Here is a 15,689-nt window from a genome sequence, read left to right as displayed (position 1 = left end):
TCAACATTTGGTTTCGGTCACGATAACTCAGGACCGTTTGACCCACCATTGTTTGAAATGGGGTGTAGCTTGTTTCTGCTATGCTCCCATACTGGAAACGTCGCTATTTTGCAATGCACGGGCCAGTCGACGTACTTTCGAGCCACGGCGATTTTTGGCAAAAAATGGGAAATCTCCATTAGTCCAGTTTCAGGTTCAACGATTTTGCTCATTTTGGTATGTGAATGAGATAAGGGCTAGGGCGTTTCGATATTTAAAAAAAAAAAATTATGGCAAATTAGGTAGAGTTTGGGATTATATAGCATATTAATAATAAAACACAAACAGTCTGTGGTGTCCACACTCGTCTGGTTCGTCTTAGCAAGATTTCATTGACAATATCTTTATGCAAAATTGGTATTTCTCTCCACCTATGCCGATAAAGACGTCTATATTAGAGTAAAGATTTACAAAAAACATGTCGAACGGGTGGAGCAGCATAAGCTGTTATTTTCGAATGCCATCCGCTACAAAGCGGTGTAGCGCCATGCTACATGGTCATAAATTGGTGATTTGATTTTGGTTTATAAATTATTATTGTCGATATACAGATGGCAATCGTTTTATAATGTACGTCGCATGGTTGCTCTATTAAAACTGACTTCTCTTCCTTCACTCATTTTGTGTTCATTTTTTGTGGTGAGCCGCTAGCAGTGTCATTGGCACTTTCATTTTTATTTTTATCATGGATTTTTTTGCAGGTGGCCCAGCATTGTTGCTCTAGCCAAAAATTACACCCTGTGCAAGTTGTCAATTATTTGAGGTATTGAATTAGTTTTCTCACTTGAATATTGAAAATAGCTACATTTTATGTTGCTCTTACATTCGTACGTTATTTATTATTAATGAACCCTTATCCATATTATGTAGCTTATGATCCACTTACATACAGAATTAAGGCTGTAATGTAGGTTATAAAATTCAACTAATAACATAAAACCACATTTTATTAAAAAAAATTATATAAAAATTAAATTTTTATAAAGGTTCGAACAAGCTACAAGTATAAGGAGATGGATCTCTTGTGGTATACCGTCTGACAGTCTGCGACCTGCAAGCTCCACTGGCGGTGATCTAGCTGGGCTGCTCGCTAACTCGATGCTGGCTTCTGGGGCTGATGACACTGCTGACTCGTTGCGATTGCACGGTGACCTGCACTGTGCTCGATGTGGAGTTTGAGGCGATGACCTAGCAATCAGCAGGCTGAAAATATCGGTAAATTGACGGACGGACGGACGGACGTACGACGACCCATGGCAATAGCTCAGCTTGACGATGTCAAGGTGAGCTAATAAATAAAAACTAGAAACATACTGATGAATGGCAAATCTCCCATCAGTCAACAATTTAATTGATGGTGAATACTGAATAGCCAGAACAAGCCAGTCGATATTCTTGCAAGATTACTGAGCATGTAGGACCAGAATTGGTTACAATAACTAGTAGTTCCTACAATGAATCAATTTGAGCAAAATAGCACACCTGGTAAAATGTTGCGCCATTTTCATGCTCATGAAACCCTCTATCTTGACATTGTGAAAGACCATGCAGCCCACATTCAGTAAGATGAAACAGACCAACTCGGGGTTCTTCGCTGCATTTCAAATAGAGAGGACAGTGTATATAAGACATGTACAGATACCATAAGACATAACACTGAGTATGGGAATATGTGTACAACTCTAAAAATGCCAATTTCATGATATATATTACAGACTGTTAAACACACCTAAAACTACAGCTTTAAAAATATTACACATCATGATGATTGTGAAATTACACTTTTTGGATCCACCTAACTCAAGAATAACTTTAGCATTTATTGGGTTGTGATACTGACATGTTTGGATTGACAACAACTGCAAATGCCTCTGCCAGAAGGCATTGCTGTCCCAGATGATTATGAAGGTCGACAGAGGACATAAACACATCAAATTGGGGATGAGTCTGAAACGATAAAATAGTGTACATAGAATCAGGAGTTAATAAAGACAAATTTGTCTTTATTAACTCCTGATAGAATATATATTATAATGTACATATAACAGTATACATAGTGTAAATGATATATAATTATATTAAATTATCAAATTTTGTTTATCAGGTCAGGTTAAATATACAGTGACAGGTCTTACAAGATGTCGGCCCCTTGTAAAGAACAAGTGGGTGTTTTGAAGGACAATAAAATGGTGTATGGCACTTGTAATAGACTTTATATGCAGGCAAGACAATTTCTAATTCCAGTTGCCTGTCATGCAATTTGCACTACAAACAAATAATTTTTCCTAATTCTGAGTCCTAATTCTAAGTCTAATCCTGATATATATAATTATGTATCAATATATTATACATATCATTATAATATAATAAAAGGGTTAATTATAGACTTACATGAATCCATCCTAAATATATAATATTGTTGCTTTCAATTATATCCAGAACCTGCCGTTCCCCAAGTTCTGTTACTTGGCAATGGTCACTCGCACCAACTTGCTCTGGTAGTATGAGGTGGGTAACCTCAAACAGATTCTCCTAGAATAAATGCAATAGAAAAAGAATAATTGTAATTAACTAAAGGATTAAGAAATGTCTATTACTTATTGAGCAAACATAGTAGGTGATTTTTTCTATTATACAATATGACATAATAGAACTACGGTACTTAACAATGGGCTAGAATGATAAACATGATATTCTATATTTTCTTAGACGGATATACACAAATTTTCATTTTATTTATGCAGTAGTGCTGCTCCAAGACCTTTCTCAGACGCATCGCATTGTATAGTGCATGATCTCCTTGTTCATGTCGTAGTATAAATAGCAAGATCGGGTGCAGTGGCACTTTGTGAGGTCTAAGCTTTCCTTTGCTAAGAGCTTCTCACCAATGTGGTCATCTCTAATACCGCACACAGTACGCGAGTATCACAGAACGAGACACACGAGCACGCGAAATCGGTCACCCTCTGCGCCTTCTCTCTTCACAATATGCTCCCGCGAGCCGAAAGTTTGCCACACTCCGCTTGCCAAAACAATGAAAACACGCGGGAAATCTTGCGTGGCTTGCTGTACGATAGCCTAAGTACTGCCCCTGACTTGTCCTTAAAATTCCTCCTGAATAGCAACATCATTGTGTTAGTGAGACGTTTGTAAAATGAGGAAACTTAGCGAGGCTTTCGAGAAACACACTAAATATAAGGATATATCCTAAAACCTCTCTTTAACCCAGGGTGCAAAATTAACGGGAGTCCAGAGTCAACTACTCCCTGATTTACTGTAGGACTCCCTGCCTTGACATATGCAGGAGTCCGTGCGACTCCCTGCTTTGACATATGCAGGAGTCCGTGCGACTCCCTGCTTTGACATATGCAGGAGTCCGTGCGACTCCCTGAAAATTCTGCCATACTAACTACTAAACTAGTTCGTTCAGGAGAACGGCCTCGCAGAATTACCGTATTTTTTTCAGCTAATGTCCAAAGAAAATTTGGCAGATGTGCAACGGCATGAATCTTAATGAAAGTGTCAATGACACTGTAGCTCACCACAAATAACGTTTTTATAATATTCAGATTTAGGCACTGCCTAAAAGCGGAGCTCCCGATGTGTAACGTGTAAGATTGAGAGGATACGCTTATGCCACGTAGCTGCTATGTACAGGGATGAGATTGGAGAATTTAATTTTCAGCTGAAATTGAAATTAGCAAACAGAGGAGCGAGCAATGCGAGGACCGTAGGTCATCGCCATGCTAAGGGGGTCCGGGGGCATGCTCCCCCGTAATTTTTTTAAAAGAATGGTGCAATTTGGTGCATTCTAAGCTATTCTGAACACATTATAGGAGACTCTTGAATCACCTTTTCAAGTTGTCAAAAGGAACAAACNGTGCTCGGAGTCATGTGTGTGGTGTGTGTGTTGTGTGGGTGTTATGTTGTGTTGTGTGTGTGTGTGTGTGTGTGCGTGCGTGTGTGTGTGTGTGTGTGCGTGCGTGTGTGTGCGCGTGTGTGTGGGGGGGGGGCGTCTGGTGTACATTTTTAGTAGCATATCTTGTACAAAAGTTTATAATGGACAGTTATGACAAACTATTATTAATTAATTATTTATATAAGTAACGATACGATACGATACCATCACGTGTAAATTAACACTGTGGGATAGATAATGAATATCTGATCTAGGAAACTGATCGAACAGGCATCGTCGTCATAGCAATTCCTCTCTTTCATATATTCCCCTTCCATCCTACTCCACCCCAGGTGCCTCCTATGCGCACTCACTCGCCCTCCTCGTCTTGACCTCCGAGGGCGTAAACGAGACCAAACATGGCCGCACAATCGTGATGCATGCGTCGTTTCCTCATTGGTGCAATGAGCGACCACCGCGCCTCTTGCGGGGAGTAACGGAACACGGTGTCGATGGGCACGTAGCTACCTTCCCCTTGCCTTTCGCCCATCTTCATTCCACCTGGTGTTGAAACATTGAAGTTTAAAGAAAAAATGTTGTTTAAAGAAAAACAAAAGAGACAGCGTGTATGAGCGCCAGTATGTAGACAACTGTTTTCTACGCGAACATGGAAGCACTGACCAACTATGTAGATCGTATTGTTCAGCAGCGCCACCGCGTGGTAGTTTCTCGCTTCCGGGAGGCTCTGATTGCCTCGCCAGGCGTTTCTGGTCGGATCGTAGGTCAAGAAATGTTTGCCAGTTCCGCTGTTACAAGAAACGCTTATATAAGAGCGCAACCTGCCGGAATTGTTTAGCCACAGATATAGCTATCGCTTCCCGTGCGTTTGTCGGGGGCCACTCGTCTGGCAAAACTGAAGTTTTTTCGCATATCCTTAGACTAATGCTTGTCTTAGGGAGCGGTCCCACAAACGGCCTTTAAGGTGACGAGTGCGAGTGACGGAGGAAGTAGTCTATCTTCCAGTAGATGGCGCAGCAGACGCTGACAATGACAGCAGACGAATATGACGTCATATTACCTCGGATCCCACACTTTCGGATTAACGCCTCCCAGAAGTCCGATGACGGCTTCCTTTCCGGATCCGGCTCCAGCCGCCGGTTTCGCGGATCTTGAACGTTTCGTCGATTGTTCTCGAACGCCTGGGCTCGTCTCCTTCAGCATCTGGTCCTTCATAGATAAGATAGTAGTTAACCAGCCAGACGATGAATCTCGTCAACGAATGAATGAATAAATAAATTAATGAATGAATGAACGAAACAACGAAGCACTGAATAAATGAATGAATGAATAAATAAATGATTGAATGAATGAATGAACCAATGAATGAATAAATGGATGAATGAATGATTGATTAAATGCATGAATGAATGAATGAATGAAGGAATGAATGCATGAATGAATATGTTGTCAAAAGGAACAAACGAACTATGAATAGGAAATCAGGGGCCTGAAAATAGGGCAAGTTTTTTTATTAAATGTCTAGACATAATGATATTTTTCTGTTTCCACCTGTCGCTTGCATTGTTTTACTCGGACATAAGACTAGCCTGCCTTGGTGCGACGAGATTTGAATGAAAAAAACACGATGCTCAGTTCCTGAGTTATCGTTGACCGAAGCGAAATGTTGACAGACGGACGGACGGACGTACGACAGACGACGACCCATGGCAATAGCTCAGCTTGACGATGTCAAGGTGAGCTAAAAATAAGCACATGTATGCGTTATTGTTAATATATTTAATTTTGAACCTCAGACTGCGGACTCCCTCATTTTGCTGCGAACTCCCTCTTTTTGAGGGTAGGTCGTAGAGGGTGGTCCGTTGGACTCCTGTGTTCAAAAGTTAATTTCTACCCCTGTTATACCATTACTATGTTAACAATAGCTTCGTGAAACGGGCCCCTTAACACTTTTCCCACCATTCATACACTTATTCTAAACTACTTACAATTTTATAAACTAGTGATATTCAAACTCCCTTGCCTCTAATGCTTCAGTTTTTCCATTAAACTTTTTTTAACATTATAGTTATACAATTAACATTAACTATTAAGTATTATATGCGGTACCGTAGTACTAGTTGTCCTAATATGTTGTGGTAGAGAATTCTAAGCTTCAATTGAAGTACAACTCAAGTAAAATAATTTTTCCCACTGCTACCTACCCTTGGTTTGAATGTTAACATCTCTCCCTACCTGTTATTGAAACTATGGATTTATAATTCTCGTTGGAACCATGTTAGTGACATAGTGTAAATCGTGACTGTCATCACAGGCCTTTGGAGGCTCAAGTTTCAAAAGAGTATAAGACTAGTATATTAAGAGCGAAGCTGTGCTGTCATACACTCTACTGTCATATGTATATACTCATAGTCATACTGAGGTCAGAGGGCCAAGATTGTGTAATATTTAAAAACACGATTAACCTTTAGTTGGATTACTCTATACTCTACTGGTACCCAATTTACACACCTGAACTCTCTAGCACCTGTGTGCTCTACTCCCTAAAGAAGACTAACGCTAATACTCATAGTAATGGCTCTATTTATTTTGACACACTTTTAATTTAGACCTTGTTTTCTTGGTAAGAGTAAGACCGTTGGGCGTTATAGCCGCCTATACGAAAACATACCTGTTGGTTTAAAACACCACACAATACTCCTATAGTTTCGCGATTTTCTACCGTGTTTTTGTGTACACTGTTAGAGAAAGAATCAAAAAGAGAGGGAGGATACAAAACTTTTCGCAAGTCCGTCATTTTGTCCAGTGTTCGCCTACCCACACAACGGCAGCGCGGCATAGCAACCAAACTCCAACAAACGCCACCCAAAGAGCTTTTATTATACCTCCTCTGATTGGTTCCCACGAATACGCACTCGCCCGTAGTGCTAAGCCGAGAGATGGGAGCGAGCACCAGTCTATTAGCTAGGCAGGATACGTCATTAGAGAAAGTAGTTAGCAGTTAGTGACCATGGAAATTCCAAACCCTGGGCTTATATCGTGGAGGAAATGTAATGTAGCGCCAACGTCGGTAGCTACAGGGAGGGGTTATTTCGTGTTCTATTACCAGCCAAGGTATAAATTAATAGTTATACACAAACTGGCAATATCTCCGCATGCTACAGTGCTTTACACCCCAGCGCCTCCTGTTGGTTAACTCACGTGTGGTAATTTTTACGTGTTTCATTATCATGGTTATCTTTGTTATTCTACATGTTAGATAGACGAATGAACTGACGATAAGCTACTAGATTATCTAGCGTGTATCCCGGATACACGGTCCCGAGGAGTTTCAGGAAGCATCCTGGGCAATTCAACCCCTATTGCTAATTGGAGTAAATTACGCGTGTCATACGTGCTCCAATAAACATGTAAACTCGATATGAGTTCAAAGACATAATTGATTAATTATACGGCCGAAAACAATACATAAATTACAACAATTTATATTATATTCTCAGGTATAGACCAAGCTGTGAGAACATACCATAACAGTGTTAGGATTTTCAAAAGTAAACATAACTGGAAATTAAGGAATTTGGTCCAAAGTGATCACGGCCATGAGGAAGAAAGGGTAGCGCGGTTCGTTGCGGCAAAGGTGGTTGTGCAAGGTGTTATAATATAATTAATTATATATTATAATATAATATAATTAATTATATATTATAATATAATATTATTAGCTTACGCTTCCTAACCAGCTGTTCTTAAGTGGCATCCAGGTAAATATTCTGCATGATTCTATCTATGTATGCAACTGTATTTTCAGCTTTTATCAAATAAATGAAATTGAATTTTGTTGAAATAATACGTTATAATTATAGGTATATACAAACAAAGTATTTTGTATTGTTGTTATGGTTATACTATGGCGTATGTACGCCGAATTTGTAAGTACGCTATAAATTGTAAATTGTAAATATCAATACCTAAAATTTATTCATGTACTCGAATGCCTGTATAGTATGCATGTTAAAATTGTTATGTACTGTTTTATTTATTGGCCAACCTTTGTTAAGTTGGTCGGTCTTAAAAGCTCTTCAGAGCTTATGTTTCTCGTTGTATTAACATACCGACTATAAATAAAGATTACTTGAACTTGAACTATGGCTTATCCCAGTGAGTATGCGCATAAATCAAGTATGACGTCGTTGCGCCCTCTCTCGGAAGTAATAATTCATAACTGCATTGTGTGAAATTCGGGTAAAGCAGACGGAGGAGGCGGCAGAGTTGGTTTCGAGGATAACAAACTTGACATTGAGCTAAAAGGTGTGGGGTTCGAATCCACTCGTCAATACCTGCTGTCCCCTTCAACAAGGCACACTATTCAGATTTGCTCTAGCCGACACTTGCTGCATGTAGAGTTGCGTTTATCTCCAAGGCGCGTGAGGCGGTTAGATAGATAGGTCTATATTATTCGATATTTTTTATTTCTTATATTAATCCAGAATGTCAATTCGTGGAAGTAACGGCATGAAATATTACAATTTCGCTACCCTCTAAAAGCCCTGCAGCGATACCCACCGCCTTTTTTTTCCACACGTGGTTAAAACATTTTCAAATCTGTGGGAAGATCTGTAGCTAATATATCTCAGCATTAACAAAGCTTTTAGAAAACCATTGTGTTGTACGTTTTATTTCAAATGCTTAGGTGATGGTATCTAGCCTTTTCGTTTTAGAAATAAATAAACATTTTACAGTGCAAACGTGTTCAATGTGACAACAACGGGTATATTGTTACTAGGACTGTATAGATTTTAATAAACATGCGCTAGCTGCAAATTAAAATGCCACGCGAGTAATGGAATGAATATATAAATATATAGCGAATAATTGGCCTTAATTGTCCGATATTATTCTCTGGAGGAAACCCCTCTATGCCTGTCGCGTCTCCAGTGACTGATGCTTGTCGGCCATTTTGAATACGATTCCTTTGAGACCGACCGCCGGCTCGACAATGTCCTTGACGTTTGCGAGCCATGTCCGCGCATGCGTGTCGTAACACTCCGTCTGCTGCACGGGCCTATTGTCGAGCGAGCACGTGCCCCCGAACACGTAGATGCGAGCGCCTGCGAATAAGGGAAACCATGACAACAACCAGATCTTGCGTGGATGTTTTTTAGGTAAGGTTGTATATGTTTTTTGTTGTTGTTCTCTCTCTCTCTCTCTCTCTCTCTCTCTCTCTCTCTCTCTCTCTCTCTCTCTCTCTCTCTCTCTCTACACACACACACACACGGCGCGCGCACACACACCACGCGCGCCGCGCACACAAACCACGCGCGCGTGCGCACGCACGCCGCACGCACACGCACGCAACATACATTTATTTAAAACTATATATATATAATAATATAGAATATAATATATTACGTACCCTCGGCAGAAACAAGTCGCTTCGGTGTCCGAAGCCTGCTTTAATCTGTCAGATACACCCAGGTGTCGCTGTTGTCGGCGTGGCGCCGTCCGACATCTGCAACGGCTGCGATGAGTTCTCACTGAGGGAAGGATATATGTTGGCGCACCTACCGATGTAAAGGCAGCCTTCGCTTTCTACTAAGGTCTCCCAGCAGCGTGGACCACGCAGGGATTCATAGAAGTCCATCTGTGTGTGAGAATGCACTTTCATAAAAAATATCTTCTGAGTCCAAGCGCACATATGACGTAAGAAAAGGGGGAGAAACCAAGGTAAGTACATGATTTAGTATCAGTTCTCGCGGATGAAATGCTGCTTCTAGTTTAACGCGGGGCCTCCGTATATGGAACCTAAATTTTTCTTAATTTGGTCTTCGCAATGTGGTTGCGTTAGCCAGGGCAGTTACTGTAATAGGCGATAGCAATCATATATCGCAATTTACAAGAACAAATTAAGAATAGATTCGTTTTAGGTATTCGGGGAGAGGTTTAGAAAGAGCATTGGTATAGGTTGAAAAATCAACGCCGAACTGTATAAATGTTATAACTTATAGATATTCAATAATGCGAAATATATACTTAAACTGTATAAATATAAATGTATGAACTATTTAAACTATAATGTATAACTATACTGTATAACTATGAATCATATTGCTATACTATAACTGTTCTATGTAACTATAATTGTATAACTATAACTGTTAATATGTAACTATAATTGTATAACTATAACTGTATAACTAATCGTAATATAATTGTATATAACTATAACTGTCTATAACTATGTAACTATAATTCGTACTACTATAAGCTTAATAACTAGATGTAAACTAAATTGTTATAAATATAACTGATATACACTATGTAACTATAATTGTATCCTATTAACTGTATAACTACCTGTAACTTAATTTGGTTTAACTATAACTGTATAACTATGTAACTATAACTGTATATAAGCTATATGGTATTAAAGATTGAATGTTCAGCGCGAAAGTTGAGAGTGGACGTGATCCGATACATGTTCTTGTCTGGATTAAACACTCCACCGTGAAGTTTGTAATGGGGAATGCCGTGTCGCAGGCGCGGGGTTAACCCCGACGCCGGCGACCACCATCAAGACTGGGCCTTGATTGGCCACGCACGCCGAGAGTGCCGAGGGTGCGCGCTGCATAGGTGCGACGAAAGCCATGTGTTTGTACTAGGGTTGTAGCATTCTACCGAGCTTGAGCACTCTGAATAACAACGAAACGAAATATCACAATGTGTGTGTGTGTGGATGTGTGTGTGTGTTGTGCCGTAGGCGCGGCGCGCGTGCGTGCGTTCGTCGCGTGCGTTCGTAGCGTGGCGTGCGCGCGCCGTTATGTGTATATATATGTGTGTGTGTGTGTGTGTGTGGTGTGTGGTGTGGGGGGGTCGTGTGTGTGGTGTGTGTGTTGCTGTGTGTGCGCGTGCGTGCGTGCGGCAGCCGATGTGTGTGTGATGCTGGACCTGCTGCTGTGTGTGGTGCGTGCGTCGCGTGCGTGCGTCCTGAGGCGCGCGGGGCGCGCGAGTATGTGTGTGTTGTGTGGTTGTGTGTGTGCGTGCGTGCGTGCGATGCGCGAATGTGTCTGTGTGTGCTGTGGGGGGGGGGCTGTGTGTAACATTTTTAGGTAGATATCGTGTACAAAAGTTTATAAATGGACCATTTATGACAACACTATTACTTATTTCAATGTATTTATATACAGTAAACGGATACGATACGATACCATCAGTGGTAAATTAACACTGTGGGATAGATAATGATATCTGATCTGAGGAAACTGCATATGACAGGCATCGTCGTCATGAGCAGTCCTTCTTCATATATTCCTTCCATCCTACTCCACCAGGATGCTGCTATGCGCATCACTCGCCTCTCGTCTTGGACTTCCGACGGCGTAGACGAGACAAACATGGCGCACAATCGTGATGGCGATGCGTCGTTTCTCATTGGTTTGCAATGTAGCGACACCGACGCCTCCTTGCGGGGAGTAACGGAACACGTTGTCGCATTGGACGAGCTACCTTCCCCTTGCCTTTTCGCCCCATCTTCATTCCACCTGGTGTTGAAACATTGAAGTTTAAAGAAAAAATGTTTTAAAAAGAAAACGAAAAGGACAGCGTGTGATGAATGCGCCAGTATGTAGAAGAACTGTTGCTCGCGAACATGGAGCACGGACCAACTATGTAGATTGTATTGTTCAGCAAGCGCCACCGCGTGGAGTTTCTGCGCTTCGGAGAGGACTCTGATTGCCTCGCAGCGTTCTGTCGGACTCGTAGGACAAGAAATGTTTGCCAGTTCCGCTGTTTTACAAGGAAAGCTTATAGAAGAGCGGCAACCGTGCCGGAATTGTTTAGCCACAGATGATAGCTATCGTTTCCGTGCGGTTTGTCGGGGCCACAGCGTTTCTGGCAAAAGCTGAAGTTTTTTCGCATTCATCTTTCTATGCTCTGTCTTAGGGAGCGGTCCCCACACGGCCTTTAAGGGTGCGAGTGCGAGTGACGGGAGGGACAGTAGTCTATCTTCACGTAGCATGGCGCGGCAACGCTGAAATGACAGCAGACGAATGTATTGAGTCATATTACCGTCGGATGCCCACACTTTCGGATAACGGCCTCCGAATGTCCGCATGACGGACCTTGCTTCTGAATCCCGGCTCCAGCCGGGTTTGCGAATCTTGAACGTCTTCGTTCGATTGTTCATCGAACGTCCCTGGCTTACGTCGTCCTTCAGCATCTGGTCTTCATTAGATGAAATCATAGTAACTAGACAGACGATGAATCTCGTCAACACGCAACTGAATTGAATAAATGAACTAAAGTGAGATGATATTGAATGAACGAAACAACGAAGCACTGAAATAAATGATAATGAATGACATGAATGAATGATGAATGCAGTTGAAGGAACGAACGAATTGAATGAATGCCATGAATGAATAGATGTATGGATGGATCGGATAGATGATGGATAGATGCGATGGATGGTGGATGGCACTGATGGATGGATGGCAATGGTTATGGATGGTTGGTGGATGGTGGAGGATATGGGTGGATGGATGGATGGAATGGCATGGATGGATGGCATGGTATGGCATGGTATGATGGCAATGGATGGCAATGGGATGGGATGGATGGATGGATGGATGATGAGACATGGCATGGAGGAAATGGTATGGATGGTATGATGGGATGCATGGATGGATGAATGAATGAATTAATAGATAGATGGATGGATGGATAGATAATTATACACATGGATGGATGGATGGATGGATGAATGAATGAATGAATAGGTAGATGGATGGATGGATGGATGGATCAAAAGATGAGAGAACGAACAAACTAGCGAATAAATGAATAAATAAATAAATAAATAAATTGGCGCAGAAATATTTCAATTAATAAATAAATGAAATAGCGTTGCCGAGTAGACGGAATCCTCCCAACCATGAGATCCAGTGAGCCCGAGGAGACACTCCGCCGTGGCGGAAGCAGTGACGTCACGAATGCCGCTTTGCTAAGGCGCTTCATCGCCGTACACGTGCGGTACCTGTCCGATATACAGTCACGTGATAACAACGACCGCCACGCGGCGCTGCTGTGCGGAGATTACTATACGGTCCCTTTATAATTATATAGAACTACTAAAGGCTTTGCATACAAAGGGGACGCTAGTGATCATGCTTACGATGTTCATCTTGTTGATATATTATTATATGATAGTTCAATTATAATTGATCTGTCCTTTTGTACGGGATGAGCACGCCCGCGTTGAGTATTGCTGCTAGCTTGGTCAAACTAGATTCTAGGGTTATACGCGTTTTTACGCGCATGCACGCGCCAGATTTTCGACCGCTATCCCCAATGGCGATTTTTCGATTCCCACTGTCACTACCACAAGTAGATTTTACAAACTTATCGTTCGATGCCATGAAACCATAAGGTCAGCTCATGTGGTGATTTCACGTGAGAGAGCATTATAGCTCAATAGAGACATAGACCGTCTCTACGGTGCGCGTATACCCACTAGGGCCACTACCACTACCACTACCGAATGTAGATTTAACTGCCTTGTTATTCGATGGTCATCAAGCCATAAAGCTAGCAATGAGAACGCGCATTATAGCGTTAGCATTGTTGATCTGTCCATTTGATCAACTTTCTGTCTCTTTCCGTCTTCGTTATAGTTCTCTGGACTTTGAAGACTAATATTTACGATGTTACAAGGTTATTAGCGAACTAGCTTACTGTTACTATACTATAATCGCACTCACCAGTTAGCAGCTAGAATCAGTTCCCTGCACTCGGGGAGGGTGAGAAGGAACGGTGCAGCGTCCAAACATTCAAACATCGATTCCGTGGACAGATCGCGGAAACGGACGGTGGCCATGAGTCTTGCAGCTTCCGGCATTCGCATCTCCGTGTCGTAATCAAGCCATCTCAGCACCGCCTATATACATGGTAACGCGGGGCAACCGGGAATCCGTTTAGAAAAAATGTCAGTCGTAACATCGGTCATAGTCGCAACGTTTTGTATAATAAATAATAATAATGAATCTAAACACCATCCAACCATACGGACTCAACATACGGGTCGAAATACCGGGATGGATAGAAGACTATCACAGTAACCCTGCCAACATGGAATCAACGTGAGGCTATCCCTAGCCAGACGACCCCAGGGTAGCGAGCATTTCGATTCACTTTTTAAACACACTCACACTTACATGTCCATAATAATTAATATATATACATACATATAAATACATATTTCTTTTATCAGTTATTAGGCACCTTATAATCATTAAAGTGAAATATTATTATATCTTATAATTCATTAATTAATTACAACTAAAAAATCAAATAATATAAATAAATAAATACAAATAAAAAATGAACTAAACAAAATAACTAACTAGCTAACTACCTAACTAACTATAACTTACAAACTAACTAACTAACTAACTACCTAACTAACTAAAAAAATAAAATAAATGCATTATCAACTAAATACCTGGAAGCACTGCAGCTCGCTGTCTATCTGCAGATCATCGTTGACAAGAATGTCGTACAGCACGTCTGCGCTCAGGTTGAGGAACGCCTCCGAATCGATGACGTCACCGAAACTGCGGCAGATGATGCCGCTGGCGCGTCGGCGCACGTCGTCGAGTCCGTAAGCAGACGCGAGCGCGAACAGCGGCAGCGCCGTGTCCGTCGACACGAGAGCGTCGGCAAACGCGTCGCACGCCGACGTCACCTCGTCGATTCCCAGCAGCGCCGCCGCCGCGCGCACGTCGGCGTAGTTGCGACAGTCGAGCGTCAGTCCGCCGCCGTAGAAGTAATCGAGCAACGCGCCGACGGCGCTCGCCGCCACGCCCTCTAGCGTGACGTCGGCGACGGCGGAGGCGCCGCGACGCGTCTTCCGGCGGAACATGTTGGCGAAGTGCTGACTGCGGCACGTCAGAACGATCTTGTGTGCGTGGAACGTCTGCGCGCCGACGTGCACGGCGATGTCCGTCAGGCGGCGCTGCTTGTAGAGCGAGCGCAGGTAGAGACCCTGCACGGCGTAGTGTCGCAGACGATCGTCGTCGCTAGGCGACGTGAGTCGCTCGACTCTCGAACGCGCCATCTCGCTCGCCGCGTCCAGCGATTGGTTGACGGCCGGACTGACGAGAATGGCGACGCCATGTTGGTTGAACACGACCTGCTCTTTGCGTATCTTGATGTTTTGTCCGCTCGGGGTGTACTCGAACGGGAACGGTCCGGAGTTATTCATGGTTGATGTGCGCGGCTCTCTCTCTTCCCTCAGGGCGGCTTCTTTCGTCGAGTCGGGCTCTCCACACTTCGCCACGAATATACGACGGGAAGAGCCGTATTCTCGTGAAAGAATTCCAAGCTCTTCCGATGAAATGTCCAATATCGTATTATTATATTAAAAACGAATCCGACGTCCCAATTAAAAATTATTCAAATATGATCAAATATATCATGAAATGTGTTTTACGAGGACACACAGACACTGCACTCAGAGTTATCGTCTGGGAGTCGCTCACAGGCGCGAGGCGGTGAGCGCTGCGCGGTTGCTAAGACGCAACGCGACCGGGTAAGTCAGGCAGTCCTGAACCAGACGAAACGAAGCGCAGCAGAGCCGATAGAATATCGACGACGACACCGACACCATGTAGATCGCCAAAACCAACATAGCACGGAGTATGCTCTCCGCCGTATAGACGAAAAAACTAGCAAGAGATTT

At 42.5% G+C, this 15,689-nt stretch overlaps 2 protein-coding genes across 2 annotated transcripts; both read right to left on the bottom strand.

Annotated features, from left to right (window-relative positions):
• Nucleotides 1–1,488: 1,488 nt before the first annotated feature.
• Nucleotides 1,489–6,752, bottom strand: LOC106817140 (AMSH-like protease). The gene is made up of 4 exons (XM_014821788.1): nucleotides 6,627–6,752; nucleotides 2,431–2,571; nucleotides 1,880–1,986; nucleotides 1,489–1,633 (listed from the first exon to the last, which is right to left on the bottom strand). Exons 1-4 carry the CDS (start codon nucleotides 6,750–6,752, stop codon nucleotides 1,489–1,491), a joined length of 519 nt encoding a protein of 172 aa, XP_014677274.1.
• A 2,117-nt stretch (nucleotides 6,753–8,869) lies between these two features.
• LOC106817139 (kelch-like protein 31) lies at nucleotides 8,870–15,212 on the bottom strand. Its single transcript, XM_014821786.1, has 6 exons — nucleotides 14,451–15,212; nucleotides 13,711–13,886; nucleotides 12,020–12,231; nucleotides 11,308–11,414; nucleotides 9,521–9,596; nucleotides 8,870–9,063 (listed from the first exon to the last, which is right to left on the bottom strand). The coding sequence occupies exons 1-6, from the start codon at nucleotides 15,210–15,212 to the stop codon at nucleotides 8,870–8,872; spliced, it is 1,527 nt and encodes a 508-aa protein (XP_014677272.1).
• Nucleotides 15,213–15,689: the final 477 nt, after the last annotated feature.

This window comes from Priapulus caudatus, unplaced genomic scaffold (assembly GCF_000485595.1).
Source record: "Priapulus caudatus unplaced genomic scaffold, Priapulus_caudatus-5.0.1 Scaffold1607, whole genome shotgun sequence".
NCBI lineage: Eukaryota > Metazoa > Priapulida > Priapulimorpha > Priapulimorphida > Priapulidae > Priapulus > Priapulus caudatus.
The sequence above is the reverse complement of the archived record's forward strand: the minus strand, read 5'-3'. Positions and strand labels throughout refer to the sequence as shown.

Excerpts from the sequence above, each read along its gene's own strand:
- LOC106817140 (XM_014821788.1), bottom strand. The coding sequence starts at position 6,752 with ATGACGGACTTGCGAAAAGTTTTGTATCCTCCCTCTCTTTTTGATTCT. Across the intron at positions 1,987-2,430 it reads TATATTTAGGATGGATTCAT|ACTCATCCCCAATTTGATGT; the intron begins GTAAGTCTATAA and ends TTATCGTTTCAG. Across the intron at positions 1,634-1,879 it reads GTTGTTGTCAATCCAAACAT|CGAAGAACCCCGAGTTGGTC; the intron begins GTCAGTATCACA and ends TTTGAAATGCAG.
- LOC106817139 (XM_014821786.1), bottom strand. The coding sequence starts at position 15,212 with ATGAATAACTCCGGACCGTTCCCGTTCGAGTACACCCCGAGCGGACAA. Across the intron at positions 12,232-13,710 it reads CTGATTCTAGCTGCTAACTG|TTGCGTGTTGACGAGATTCA; the intron begins GTGAGTGCGATT and ends TATTCAATTCAG. Across the intron at positions 11,415-12,019 it reads GAAAGTGTGGGCATCCGACG|GAGGCGTCGGTGTCGCTACA; the intron begins GTAATATGACTC and ends ACTCCCCGCAAG.